General features: G+C 30.7%; 1 protein-coding gene across 3 annotated transcripts in view; it reads left to right on the top strand.

The window, feature by feature from the left end:
* LOC122258691 (ran-specific GTPase-activating protein) overlaps positions 1-11,897 on the top strand; it is a 27,122-nt gene extending 15,225 nt beyond the window's left edge. For all 3 annotated transcript variants that reach the window (XM_043024791.2, XM_043024789.2, XM_043024790.2), the window contains exons 4-5: positions 4,221-4,404; positions 9,413-11,897. In XM_043024791.2, the coding sequence (XP_042880725.1) occupies positions 4,221-4,404; positions 9,413-9,639 (411 nt within the window). In that variant the 3' untranslated portion in view covers positions 9,640-11,897. The remainder of the gene's footprint in view (positions 1-4,220; positions 4,405-9,412) is intronic.
* Positions 11,898-16,939: the final 5,042 nt, after the last annotated feature.

Below are 16,939 nucleotides of genomic sequence, written 5' to 3'. Positions count from 1 at the left end.
GATATTTATATATTTTTATTAGATTTTTTTTTATACTAGATATATAGATAGTTAGTTAGTTTTTTTTATTTTTTTAGAGTGCTTTTTACTATATATATTTATATATTTATATTATTTTTATATTATATATTTATATATTTACTATATATTTTTTTATAGTATTTTTTATTTATATATATAGTATTTTTTATATATATATTATAATAGTATTTTTTATATATATATATATATTTAGTATTTATATATATATATATTATATATAGTATTTATTATACTATTATATATATATTGTATTTATACTATATATTTATATATATTGTATTTATATATTTATATATATATATTGTATTTTTATTTATATATTCTATATAATATATATATAAATATTACTATATATTTATTTATTAATTTATAGATTTATTATATATATAATTTATATATATTATTTATATATATATAATTTATATATATTTATCTTTTATATATTTATTTATATATATATATAGATTTATATATATATATAATTTATTATATATATAATTTATATATAATTATTTATATATATATATTGATATATATATATGTATATATATATATTATTTATATATATTTATTTATATATATATCTATATTATAGATATATATATTTATATATATTATATTTTATATATATATATATTTATATATATATTTTTATATTTTTTTACTATATATTTATATATTATTTTTATATATTTATATTTTTATATTTATAGATGTTAGTTAATTTATATATATTTGATTTATATATGATTTATATATGAATATTATATATGATTAAATATATATATGATTAAAATTTATATATATGATATATATATATATTTATGATAATATATATATATATATATTGATATATATTAGGATATTTTTTGTATATAATTATATCTATATATGATATTTATATATTGTATATATATATAAATATATATTATATATATACGTTTAATATTTATTTTTATTATATAATGTTTTATATTTTTTTTATATATATATATGTATTAGATATATATTTTTTGATAATATATTTATTTATCTATATATATTATATATATAAAATATATATATTTATATAATATATATAAAAATTATATATATATTTAAATTATATATATTTATATATATATTAAATTTTTATTTATATATTTTATAATTTATATTTTATAATATCTATATATAATATATATTTTTATATATATATATATATATAATATATATAAAATATATATATATATATTTTTTTTATATATTATTTTTAATATATATATTTTTAAGATATTTTATTATATATATTTATTCTTTATTATTATATTTTATATTATATAATATATTTATATGTTATATTTATATTTATTTATTTTTATATATTATATAATTTTCTAAATTTTATATATATTATATTATATATATATAGTATTATCTATGTATAATTATATATATATATATATATATTTTATAATATATATATATATTTTATATTTGTCATATATTTTTATATATATATATATTTTTATATATATTTATATTTTTTTTATATATATATTTATATATATTTTTATATATATTATACTATATTTATTATATTTTTAATATTTATATGTATATATTTAATATATTTATATTAGTTATATATATATATATATTTATATATATTTATTTATATATTTATTTTATTTTATACTAGATATGGTTTATTTTTATAGAATATATTTATATAATATAATTTATATAATATGTATATAATTTAAATTATATATATATATTCATATTTATTTATATTAAATTATCTACTTATTTTATATTATATATTATATAAATTTATTTTATTTTATTCTATATACATATATAGCTATATATTATTTTATATATATATTATTTATTTTTCTTTATGTATATATTGTATATATATGATATATATATATATATATTTATATATATATATTTATATATATTTTAATATTTTGATATATTACTTTTATATAGACATTTTTATTATAGTTATATATATTTATTTACATTATTTATAATTATATATATAATTATATATTTACTTATTTGATATTCTGTTATATATATATTTTTATTGTTTTATTTTGATTTAGTAATTTATATTTATTATAGTATTTTTACTTATTTATATTTCTATATATATTTTTCTCATATTTATTATATCTTAGATATGTATCTTATTTTTTAGCTAAGATTTATATTAATATGTAGTCATTGTTTTTTAAGTTTTTTGTTTAGTTTTTTTTTTTTTTTGTTAGATAGATAGATATATTTTTATAGATATATGATAGTTTTCGTATTATTGATATATTATTGATATATCTTTATTATATAGTTTTAGATATTTTTCTTTTATTTTTGTGCTATTACTTTTTATCTATTATTTATAGAGTTTGAGTTTTATTTTTATATTATTTTAGATATATTTTCTTTTGTGTGTTAGTATTTATATATATTTTTATTTTTGTTTTATATTGATATTTATTTTTTTATTTTTATATTTTTAGTTATTTTGTTATTATTTTTTTATTTATTTAGTATATTTTTGGTTAGTTTTTGTTTTTATTTTTGTATCAGTTTTTGTATGTTTTTGTAGGTTGATTTTCTTGTATTTGTTTTATTGTTTATTGTTTGTGTTGTTTTATATTATTAGATATGGTTGAGTGTGTTTTGTGAGATGTTGTTAGTTTGTGGTGTTATAGAGTTAGTGGTGGAGTGTGTTTAGGGTTTTATTTATGGTGTGTGTGGTGTTTGAGCGGGTGTTTATAGATGTGTCAGTGTACTTTTTTTTGTTTGGGTGGTTTGAGTGAGTGTTTTGACTTTGTTTCAAGTGGATTTTTGTGGGTGGAGTTAGTGTGGTGTGTAATGTGGTGTGGAGTGTGTGAGGTGTACTGTGTGTATGAGTTGTTTGTTGTATGAAGTTTCTTGAGTTGTTGGTGTGAGTGTGTTGTGGAGTTTGTGTATTTTTACTGATTGGGTTTTATTGTTGGTGTGAGTGAGGTTTTAGTGTGTAAGTGTGTATTTGTTGTGTCAGGGTTGTGTTGTTGTGTTTTGGTTTGTGGTAGTTGTTTGTTAGTGGTGATATTAGATGTGGTGTTTTTTTTGGGATATGTTGTTTGTTTTTGTGTTGAGGTTTTTTGATTAGTGGGTTAGCTGTTAGATTGTGAGTTCGTGAGTTTTTGTTTTAGTGTTATATTTATGGTTCTTTTGTTTATTGTTGGTTTTGTGAATTTTGTTAGTTTTTTAGGAGTTTTTAGTTATTATAGATTATTGATTGTGCAGAGAATTTATATTGTTTGTTTTTGTTAATATATTTGGAGTATTTTTTGATATAGTTATGTATAGATTTGTATTTATTGTATATTTATTGTAATATATATATTATTTATCGTATTTTATATTTTTATTTTATATTGATATATATTTAGCATTTTAATAGTATGATTATATATAGAATTTATGTATTTTTTATATTATTATTTTTTATTTATTTATGTTATAGATATTTTAGATTGTATTTATATTTATATTTTAATAGTATTATATATTTTATTTATTTATTGTATTTAGATAGTTTGTATATTGAATATATTATATATTTTTTCATTTTTTTTTTGGTTTAGTTATATATATTTATATATTTATTTTTATATATTTTTATATATATTTATTTACATTATATTTATATATGTAGATATTTTATATATTTATTTTTTAGATATATTATAGATATTACTATATTTTATTTTTATATTTATTATATCTACTATATAATATATTTTTATGTATATTTATGTATATTTTTATTTATATATTATATATATTTAATATATATATATATATATATATTTATATATATATATATATGTATATATATTATGTAAATATATATATATAATGTTTGTATAAGGGTTTGTGTGTGTTTGTGTGATTTTGTATTCATAGGAATGCCTATAATCACATTATTATATATCAGTTGATATGTAAAGTTCTTTTTTTTTCTGGGGGGGGTGGGCAGTTTATACTAGTGGATGTAATTTTTATATTATATACAAATATTTTTCGATTTTTACCCTTTGTTTGCAATAGATTGTATTTAAATGTAGCTTCTTTTTTGCTTTCTTTATGCTTTTCTTTACATTAAATATTTTTTTAATTTGATGTTTGCGCAGTGTCGTGTATTGATGCGACAAGACAAAACGCTGAAGATCCGTGCCAACCACTACATCACACCCTTTATGGAGCTAAAACCAAACTGTGGCAGTGATAGGGCTTGGGTTTGGTCTGTTCCAGCTGACTTTGCTGATGAAGAACCAAAGCAAGAGCTCTTTGCAATCAGATTTGCAAATGCTGAGAGTAAGTCACTTTACACATTTTTTTCGTAAGTTATGGAAGTGTAAATATTCTAGAACTTATGATTAGGATTAAAACATACAGTATTTACTGAAGGATACTTGATGTGTGAATGTGTAGTATTGGTACCCTTTACCTAGCTTATTGTGATGTATGTGAACTGTTAAGATTCATTTTGATATTTAATCTCTCTACCACTTTCTCTGCCCTCCCCCCCTCTCCCTCTCCCTCTCCCTCCAATACCACAACAATAAAAAAAAAAACTATCTCTTAACATAATCTCTACTACATAACTAAAATCACAATAAAACAAAAACAACAATAAATCTCTCCTCTCTTTAACAAAAACCAAAATAACTCTCTCTCTATTTCCTATCACTATCTCTTTTTCCTCACTCTTTTTTCCCTTTCCTACCCTCTTTTTTCTTTCCTCTCTCTCATTTTCCTTCCTTCTCTTTTTTCCATCTCCTTCACTCTCTTTTATCTCTTCCTCTCTTTTTCCCTTCCTCTCTTTTTTCTCTCTACTTTTTTCCTTTCCTTTCCAATCCTCTCCTCTCCTCTTCTCCTCTCACTCCATCCTTTAATCAAACCACACATCTTCACTCACTTATCTCAATCTTTCACAAATAAATATTTAAAAACCAAAACACTATACTTTCTTCCTTTCCTGTTCCCTCTCCTATTCCTTATTTCCCTCACATTCATTCATCCTCTTTTTCTCTTCTTCCTTCTCTATAAACAAAAAAACAAAACACCAACATTCACATACCTTCAAACAAATATTTCACCTCTATACACACCACTCACACCACCAACAAAAACCATCAAAACCCCAAACAACAACAACATATCATCACTACTGAGATATCAATGAGCTAACATCAACATAAAACAAAACCCTCTCCTTATAACTCTCCTTTTAAATTCTTCCTTCCTCCTCTTGTTCCTTCCCTCTCCTCTCTTTTTCCCTTCCCTCTCCCCTTTTTTTTCCTTCCCTTCCCCTCTCCTCTCCTCGCTTTTTCCCTCTCCCTCTCCCTCTCTTTTTCCCTCTCTCCCTCTCTTTTTTCTTCTCTTCCTCTCTTTTTTCCTCTCCTCTCTTCCTCTCTTTTTCTCTCTCACCACCCCCCCCCCCCCCCCCCCCAAACACACCCCACCCCCCCCCCCCCCCCACCACCCCCCACACCTCTCCCTCTCTTTTTCCCTTCCCTCTCCCTTAATCAACACCCAAAACCCCACTCCTCACTACTCACCAACAAACACACACACACATCTCTCTCTCCCTCTCCCTCACCACACCACAACACAAAACAACACCATCATTCCTCTCTACACTCACACTCTCTCTCTCCACTTCTCCTCTCACTCTCTCACTCCTATCTCCTCTCATCTACTACTCTCTCCAACTCAACTCACACTCACCATACACAAAACACACAAACACAAAAATAACACACACTACTCACTCTCCCAAACAAAATCCCATACCATATCCATCCATTACCACACAAACAAAAACAAACAAAAAAAAAAAAACAACAAAAAAAAACTCTTTAAAACAACTAAAAAAACAACAAACAAAAAACAACAAAACAAAATAACAACACAAACGACACTACAACAAAAAAAACAAACAAACACAAACCACCCACCCAAAAAACAAAATCACAAACACCAAACACAAAACACACAACAACCTAAAAACCATAACAAATACAACAATACAAAAAAAACTATACAAAAAAACAATCAAACACACACACACAAAAAAAAAATAACCCAAACCACAAACAAAAAAAAAAACACACAAAAAAAAAATAAAACACAAAAAAACAAAAAAACAACACAAACAAAATAAAAAACACAAAAAAACATAAAACAAAAAAACAACATACACAAACACACACACCACAACTCAAAACAAACACCAACATAACCACAAAAACACAAAAAATCACACACACAAAACACAATAACACACAAAAACAATCAATACACTCAACTTAAAAAAACCAACAAACAACTCACAAAAAAAAAAAAAAACACAAAAATAACACACCCAACACCCATACAAAATAAAACACCTAAATATCACAAAAAACAAAAAACAACACAAACACAAAAAAAAACTAACCCTTAAGACAAAACATACAAACAATCACAAAAAAACACACACACACACACACAAATACAAACAAACACACATCAACACCCAAAAACAAAACACTCACAACCAAAACATACACACAAACAACAAACACACACACACACCCAAAACAAAAAAAACAAAAACAAACAAACAAAAACACAAAACACACAACTAACAACAAACACCCATCTAACCCCACACAAACAACCACAAAAACAAACAACTCAAAACACAAACACCACTACCACCACATACCACACAAACCACAACACCACCACACCACAACCACAACACAACACAACACAAAAAACAACCTCACCAACAACCACTCATCATCCCAACCTCCCACCACAACAACCACACCACACCCCACAACCACACACACCACCATACCCACACCACACCACCAAACCAAAAACAAACACACACCACACACAACAACACACACACAACCAACACCACCAACAAAACCCACAACACCACCACCAAAAAACACCACCCAAAAAACAACACCACCACCACACAACACACCAACACCAAACCACACACAACAAACAACCCAACCATCCACAACAACCCTCACCAAACCAAACCCCAACGACACCACACACTCACACCACTCAACCCACTCCACCACCATCATATCCCTCACTCCTCACATCTTCCTTCCACCTCCACATCTTCCCACTCTCCTCTCAAAACCCTCACCACCTCCTCAAAACCTTCCTCCTCCTCTCTTCCCTCTCCCTCTCCTAATCAACCTCACACACATCTTTCATCTCCACCACTCAACCAAACCCCCCACTCACTTACCTATTTACTCCTTCCACAACTCTACTCCACCACAACCATACTCACCTCCTCTTCCTCTCTCTTCCTCCACTTCCCTCTTTCTCCTTCTCCTCTCTCATCCTCTTCTCCTCTCCTCTTCCTCTTCTCCTCCTCCTCTTCTTTTTCCTCTCCTCTTCTCATCTCTCCACCTCAACCACTTCACCACCTCCCACATACTCTTCTCTCCTCAACCACAATACTTCTTCTCTCTTCCTATACCTCTTCACTACTCTCATCCTCTTCACCTACCTCATACTCTTCTCCACTTCAACCATTCTCCACCTCCACCACTTCTCTTCATCTCACCTCACTCTAACCCCTCACTTCATCTCCTCCCCTCCTCTACTCATCTACTCCTCACCTCCTTTCCACAACAAACCTCCTCACACAACCTCTTCTTCTCCTCCTCCACCACAAACACAATCTCTCCTCCACTTCACTTCTTCTCCTCCTCTCCTCTATCCTCTTATACCTACTCTAGTACCAAATCAGACCTCTTCTACATATACCTCCTCCTCTCTCTCACCATATCACCATTCAATCCTTCTCACATCATCTCCACATCTCTTTCACCTCATCCTCTTACACACCACAACCAAACAAAACCACAACACAACACCACACCACTACACAACACCCCACAAAAAACCCCCACTTAACCCAACACCACACCACTTACCACCAACCACCACACAACAAACACCACCTCCACTTACACAACACAACACACAACACAAACCACACAACCAAAACACCACCACCACAACCACAACACACAACAACCAAACACAACCAAAAAACACACCACAACAAAACCACACCCACAACCAAACAACCAACCACAACACAAACCACACACCAAACCAAAACACCAAACAACACAAAACAACACCAAACCACAAAAACCCCACAACCAAAAAAAACCCACAACCCACACCACACACTACACACCACCAAACCACACCCAACTCCAACCAACACACACAACCCACTCACCAACCACACACAATCCCACCACACAAAACAACCACCAACCCAAACACCCACCACCACAAACCACAATCCAACCAAAACAACAATCCACCCCCCCACCCCCAAAACCACACCACAACCCCCCCTAACAAACCACACAAAAAACCCACATCACCACAACCCAACAAACCACAACCATTCACACACCAACCCACCACACCACAACCCACACACCAACCACACACCAAACCCAAAACCAACCACCAAAACAAAACCTACCCACCCCCACAACCAACACCTACCCCCACCAATACCCAACCTCCTCCTCCTCACCTCACCAACAAACAACACTCACCAATCACTCCTCCACCTTTCTCAACACCACCAACCCTTCTCCACCATACCTCTTCTCTCCTTCTCCTCCTCCTCTTCCCTTCTCCTCCTCTCTTTTCCTCCTCTTCTCCTCTCCCTCCCTCCTCCTCTTCCCCCTCCCTCCTCTCTTCCTCTCTCCTCTCCCTCCTCCTCTCTTTCCTCTCCCTCCTCCTCTCTCCTCCTCCTCCTCCTCCTCCTCCTCCTCCTCCTCCTCCTCCTCCTCCTCCTCCCTCCTCCTCCTCCCTCTCCTCCTCCTCCTCCTCTTCCCTGCCTCCCTCTCCTCCTCCTCCTCCACTTCCCTGCCTCCTTCTCCTCCTCCTCCACTTCCCTGCCTCCTTCTCCTCCTCCTCCACTTCCCTGCCTCCTTCTCCTCCTCCTCCACTTCCCTGCCTCCTTCTCCTCCTCCTCCACTTCCCTGCCTCCTTCTCCTCCTCCTCTTCCCTCTCCTCCTCCTTCTCCTCCTCCTCTTCCCTCTCCTCCTCCTCCTCCTCCTCCTCTTCCTCCTCTTCCTCCTTCTCCTCCTCCTTATCTCCTCCTCCTCATCCTTATCTCCTCCTCCTCCTCCTTATCTCCTCCTCCTTCTCCTCCTGCTGCTTCTCCCCCTCCCCTTCCCCAAATGAAGATCAATATTGTATCAAAATTTAGATTTTACATGTACCCACATGGTTATTGATACTTCTCCCACTACAGATGCCCGATTGTTCAAGGAGAAATTTGATGAGGCGCGTGGTATTGTGACGGTAGCAACGGTAGCAGCTCAAGAGGCAGAAGAAATTGAAGACCAGGAAGAAGACAAAAATAGTAAGGAAAAAGTTGAAAAGAAAGAGGAGGGCGACACTAAGGAATTAGACAAGGTGACAGAGGATGTCACCAAAGAGATGGAGAAGATGAATGTCAAGGCTGATCAGAAAGAGTAGACTTGAGATATAGCCACAGATCTTATTTGCAGAAGTATCATCTTATATTATCTTTGTTAATACCAGAGAGCTTGGCTTTTCTCATTAATGTACTTTATTTTTTTGTATCATTACCTTTTTGTAGATACCATCATTCCATACTTTATTTAGACAGTTGTTCACATGTGATAATTGATGAACTGCATCAGTTATTGTCAAAATGATGTGCCTTGAAGGTCTTCATTGGTGAATGTTTCCCTAGAATGAACTGTGATCACAATGTTGCGTGTAATCTCAATGTGTGTGCTAGTGATGGTTATATCAGTAAGAATGAAAAATTGTGGGGAATGTTACGAAAGCATTCATCTTCATTGCACTTAAAAAGAATTATGTGTGAAGTTGTGGTCCCGTGCTCTTTGAAGAATGCTAGACAGTTAAAATCTTGGCAACAAGGTGACAGAACAGGTTATAGAATTTTTGTTATAGTTTATCATAGAAATGAGTAAGTTTTCCCAGCAATATGTGATGGGTATTCTCTAGAAGCACTATACTTTACTGTTTTCTAAATTATAGCATCAGGTTTATATTTTCTTATATCTTTTAGAAATGAAAGATGACATATACTATCTTCAAATGTAGGGCATTACAGAACTCAAAATTTTTTTGGAAATATTTTGTGGCCTCTGTCCTTTAATCATATCCTATTTAGATGCAGCTTTAAACTTCAGATTCCTAGACATGTAGCTTCACATTTTAATCCAATCTGAGTGATGATAGAGAAATAGACTGATGTTGAGTGTAGTTGATAAGCAGTTTGAGCTTTTTTCAACTATGATACTCGCACGTTGCTCCACATGTTGTAGGACATATCAGATAGGGGTAATTTTCTTAAAATATTTTGAACTTCTTTGGGCCTTGAAATCAGTGGTAAGCTATCTGCTTTTTCTCTGTTATATATAGATATACAAATTAATTTATTTTGCCAGTGATCCAGCAGCCAAATTTGTGAAAGTTCCACTGTGCAGTCCACGTTCAGGATTAACCATTAGATATGCAGTTAATATTTACAAAAGTATGAGTGAGTAGCAGATTCAGAATAATTTATGCCATGAAAATATATTAATATATTTTTGAACATAAAAATGATTGGCTGCTGGGTATCATTACTTTGGAAATAGATCTTCTGTTAATATTTCCAAGTGATTGTTTTCATACTTAAAGTTCATTATTGGGTAGGATCAAAAACTAAATGTTTGTATTTGTTATATTCCAGTAACAAAATTACTGTTTTTAACACATTGAATTTTATTTTTTAAGCTGCATATATTCAATAAATAATAATACCTATATATATAAAAAAGCAGATAGAACAGAATTTCAAAATATGTACAGATTTAAGTTTTTTGTTTTGGCATTACATTTGAAATTTATGATAATCCCTTCCATGTGTCTATTGCATATTTAGCCTAAATTTATAGTTGTATTCAGTAATTGGTACTACAAAAAGATTGAAAGTTTATATTATATTGTTTTCTCCTTTTTTCATTAATATATATAATGAGTGTGTGTTTGAAGAATATGATAAAGATTGGTAATGCCAAAGTTGATTATTTTATAGCTCTTATTACACTTTTATAAGGTTTATTAGAATCAGTGTAAAATGACTATCCTGTAGGACTATTAAAAAACAGTACAACAGTATAACTTTCATTTTGGATTAGGTAAATACCGTAATACTTGATCAAATTTTTTCTTTTTGTATTTCCAGCTAGCAGAACCCTTTTAGTAAAGAGTTTTCTCAATGGTGCCTGAGGCGTTAATGTGGCGTACAATATTTTAAGGGAAGCCAGACATAGTGATAATCATGAATTAAAGTAGAAATAGGTTGTTTTCATCTTCAGCAGCCAGGTTGGCAGCAGTATTACCACTCACTGAACACTGGTTTTGTCTTTGAATTGTATGAATATAGTCTTTCTCCAATGGTATGACTTTAGTGTTTATTTCCCCCCTTTTGTATAGGGGTGTTCTTGTGTACCTTCGAGTGCATCTATGTAATTATCTCACAGGTGTGATTTGGAGTGCATCGTAAGAAAACCATCCTACAAGTGTATTTTGTACAAGATCTTTATCTGTGTATGTCTTCATACAGAATTAGGATATTAAGTAATGAAAGGTCTTGCATGTTGCTTTGAAGCTGTGATTGTGATTGGATCTTTTCAGATCAATCAACCTTAAAAAAAAGCATAGAGTAACCTGCTAATAAAAATTGAAATAACATGTATTATACTTTTCTTTTCCTGCTCTTTGGTATTTCTGTTACATTTCATTGTCTTGCAGATTGATTAGTGGAATTTCCTTAATATAGTTTTTTTTCAAGGCCAAAGAAAACAAATTATATAGGGTTCAAGGGTTTACATAGTATTATCTTGTTTATCTAATTATATCTAAAATTGTATCTATAGAAAAAAAATTATAGTCACAAAAAACTGATCATGATAAAACTCGCAAATAAGGAACAGGCAACAAGAGCTGGCAAATATTTTTGCCCTTCCAAACTAAGCAAAGTATGTCCCTCTTAACAGCAAGCAGAATGTAGAAAGCATACATTTGTTAAAATATGAAAGTCAATATCCCATGTTTTTATTTTTCCAACATCAGAACACTTTCGGAATAAAAGCACAGAACCCTAGAATTTGATTTCAAAACACTCATACTCCCACACTCTTAACCAAGCTATGGCAGATTATGTTCAAAAGTCAATCAATCCCAGACACATGGTATTCAGACAAATGGCAAGATGCTATCAAAGTTAAAAAAAAAAAGAGCAAATAATGAAAATGAAACGATTAGAAAAAGAATATAGCGAGGGAAAAAAGAAATACTCAGGTTACATGGAAAGATCGACATCTTGTGTTGTGTTCAGGAGCTCTGTCATTGGAAGGGCATTAGAAAAATTATCAGATAAATAAGTACACAAAACACCCAATTTGAAAAGGAAATAAGTCAGTCATACTGACACCTTAGAAAGTTATTGCAAAACCAGTGCAAGATAAATTCATTTGAACTTGTCTATAGAGATTTTTGGTAAGATAGAAATAGACCAAAGACGAATGTGGTCTTTGGAACACAGGATACAAACCAAGAGTCTGGGATGAAAGGCATCATGCCAGAGCAGAACATTCTCGGGTTAAACAAACAACAGTGGTAGTCACTCGGGCGGCTTGGATTCGCGCCCTATCCCGTACTGGTGTTTCATACTGCATAATTATGATAGCATATCAATGCAGATTAGCTGCTCATAACACAGTGGCTGCAGCATGGAAAGTAATTGGTCGAATATATTTAGTAACTCTTGATATGCGATAGTTGCCATTGATGTTGTCTGTGTATGAATTTTGCGGATTTATTGTGTAGATGTATAGATCTACGAAGTAAGAACATGATTTCAACTTGAAATAGGTTAATATTGCACCTTTTGAGAGTGTCAGCTACGGAAAATAAATTCAAAATTGTATACCTGATGTTCAGACATGCATACATTTTTTACGTTTGAATAGATGGGTCCATAAAAAATCGAAACAATTTATTGCTAAACTATTATCATATAAGAAAAGAGAGTAAAAAGTAAAAGTCTTAGGATTGTGGTTGTGATGGATGCGACATGCGAAGGCGTTGGAAAGATAAGTAAGTGATTTTGGAATGTTTATTATATATCTCTTTTCAGTTGCAGTAGAGGACTGTCATGGACGTGGATTTTTAGGTAGCACAGCATATAAATACGAATTGTGCGTTTGCATGAACGCGCTACTATTTTTCCTCTTATTGTTCAGAGATTAATGCCTTTAGAGGCTAACCTATTAGCGACGCTAAATGTTCATCAACATTTCATATGTGGCCCACGAAATCCTTTATCACTGACATTAACTTTAACTTAAAATATTAACGGTGATCTTTATAATACATTGCACTGATAATTCCCTTATACAAACATGTAAGAGGCAATTACAACAGCTTGGCTACTTAAAAAGCGAAGTTCATCTCATGAAAATATCTTGAGGACACAAACCAAATTAAATAAATCACTCACTCATTTATCTAACACAAAAGTTCCCCAAATAATTCCCCAAACTTGAAGTATATAGATTGTGTTTCTCATATTTCAGTGACCAATTAGTGAGCTGTAAATGCCAGCTCGTTTTCTTTTAAGCACAAAGCCTTAAAACAGGGCAGAGGGAGCACTAAACCCGCAGAGACGCAACGAAGGTAGGTAGCACATTTACTCTCTTGTCAGAACTGAACCGGTTTTGTCGGCACGTAATGTGACTGGAAAATCTGCACTTGATTGACTAGACATTCTCGATTTTGGTTTTCAGAGGAAAAGAGTTTCATGATAGTCTGAAACAATGACCTTGTTTCTCATCTGACACAGGTCGGACTGGCTACCTAATGGCTGTCAACATTTTTCTGTCGATATGAAAATCTTGTTAAATTCTAGGAGAACAATACACAAGTGAGTTGAGAATTAAGGTTAAGCGCGGTTTACCCTCTTAATTAGCATAACAATGTTTCAAATCACCAAATTTAAAAACTATATTAAGGAAGATAAACAATAACAAAATATAACAAATCTTTGAACCATACGGACTCAATAACGCACCAAATTAGATTATTCAATCCACAATAATGATATTGATATTAATGATAATAATAATAATAATAATAATAATAATAATAATAATAATAACGATAATGATAATGATAATTATGATAATATTATTGTTAATAATAATGCTAATAATGATAATGTTAATGATAATAACAATAGTGATACTAATAATGATGAAAATGATAGGATAATGAAATAAAAGTGGTAGTTGTAATAGATATAATGGTTGTGATAATGACACTACTAATAAAGCAACACTTTTAGTGTTAACAATATCAACAAAATAACTGCAGCACTATAATAACAAGAGTCTTCATAGTAATACAAGTATTAGCATTCATAACAGCAGTGATGATAATGAAAATGGTACTAGTGCTTGTGATGACGGTGATTCACGTATTTGGCAAGCAAGTTAAAAATTCGTTGCTATGATAGTCCCTCTTTTGCTAAGGTTGATCGACCACCAAATGCACTCGTCTACCTGGAGGATTTCTACCAAAATTGAAGTAACTGATCAGTGGTCACAGGCAACCAACGCTATTTCTCAGTAAAGTTTTGTGTACACCTGCCTTTAGGTATTCTACTCACAAATCAAATTGTAATGATCAGAATAACATTAATAATAATAATATTATAATGACTGCAATGATGATGATCACGATAATAATGATAGTTAATGTGAGTGATGGTGATACTGATAGTGATGGTAATGATAATGACCGATGATGATAATGGTGATTACTATAATAATATATATTAGTAATAATGATAATGATAGAAATGATAATAATGACAATAGTGTTGATAATGCTAATGATATTGATGGTGATAATGATAATTTTAATAATGATTATAAATAATTAGAAAAAGAACGGTAGCAAATACAATGATGATAATGATCATAGCAAAAATACAGATAATGACAAAAATTATAGCATCATCAATAATAATAGCAATTGTTGTAATAACAATAATATTAATAATACTGGTTTTGAAAAAAGATGACAAAAATGATGATAATAATAGAGATGAAATAATAAGGATGGTGACAGAATATTGATGATAATGACAATGCTAATGATGTTGATATTGCTTGTGATGATCATCATGATGATGATAATAAAAGTAGGGACAATATTAATGATAATAATGATAATGATAGTGGTGATAATGATAACTATGATAATATTGATAATGATAATACTGGTAATGATAATGAAGATAATGATTATGACAATTGTAAAAAAGGATCTTTCATTTAATATGGTAATTGCTCATTCGTAGTATTGCACTTTTAGCTTAATCGTATTCTTCACTTCCAAAAAGGGGTTATATAAAGATTAGCAATCATTCACCTCATATTTACAAAAAACACACTGTAGTGGCAAAAATACAACAATTGTAAAAAATAAGAAATACAATATGAATATGCTGTATGCACTTACAATATTGCCACGCTATATGCACCAGCGCAACATGACAGCTATGGCATGCGCATTACAAATACGGGGGTTACAATATAAATTGTTTATTAAGATTATCGATATTTAATAAGGCAATTATTTCCTCTAGATATTTAAATATTGCTTTTCATTGTTCTTCACAATTCATCATAACATACATGATAGGTTTAAAATGAGTAAACCTGTTATATAATCCATTTACAACAATGCTAGTGATTATGATAACGATGATACTATGGTGATAATATTGCCCCTTAACCAAGCTTAAAATCTAGATATTTTAAGTCACATAATATAACATTTACTGTACACAGCGGCTCAGAATATCCGCACCAACATTTTCTTTACCCTTTATATAATGAATTCTAAAGGAATAACCTTGCAATGCCAGAGCCCATCAAATTAATTTACCATTTGAGTTTTTCATATTTCTGAAGTACACCAAGGGTTGTAGGTCAGTCTCCAAAACAAAGTCTTTGTCATAGATGCAAGTCTTAAATTTATTTGCAGCCCAAACAATTGATAAACATTTCTTCTCTCTATCCAGTAACTTCCTGCTTGCTATGGGCATCTTTGTTCCATTATGTTCTTGCAGTAAAACGGCCCCTATACCATTCTCAGAGGCGTCAACGTAAATAAAACGTCTTTGTGTAATCAGGAAGACAAGATTGGTTTATTATATAATTTAGATTTAAGGTTTATCATATAATTTAGATTTAAGTTCATGAAAGCTAGAAACTTGTTCATTACTCCAATTCAGTTTATTACTAGAATTTTTCTTTAATAGCTTGTTCATAGGAGCACTTGTGTTAGCAAAATTAGGGATGCATTTTCTATAGTAGGAAATTGTGCCAATGAACGATCTTAGCTCCTTTTTGGTTTCTGGTAAAGGCATTAACTGAATTGCTTTTATCCTCTCCTCAGGTGGTTCAATAACATTTTTTCCAAGAACAACTCCAAGATAATTTATTTTATTGTACCCAAGGAAGCACTTACTTATTTATACCAGCTGTTAAGCCATGTAAACGTAATCTATCCAGCAAACTCCTCAGATCCTGTAAATGTTCAAACCAGTTAAAATTATGAATTACAATATTGTAATTACAATGACAATCTGTTATTTTCAATCCAAAGATTACTTTCCAGGCTGTTTTAAGACCAAATGGCATCCTCACAAATTGCATAAGACCTC

The sequence above is a fragment of the Penaeus japonicus genome, unplaced genomic scaffold (assembly GCF_977035675.1).
Source record: "Penaeus japonicus unplaced genomic scaffold, GWHDUDI00000001_assembly GWHDUDI00000028, whole genome shotgun sequence".
NCBI lineage: Eukaryota > Metazoa > Arthropoda > Malacostraca > Decapoda > Penaeidae > Penaeus > Penaeus japonicus.
Note: the sequence above shows the minus strand (reverse complement) of the source record. Positions and strands in the feature narration are given on the sequence as shown.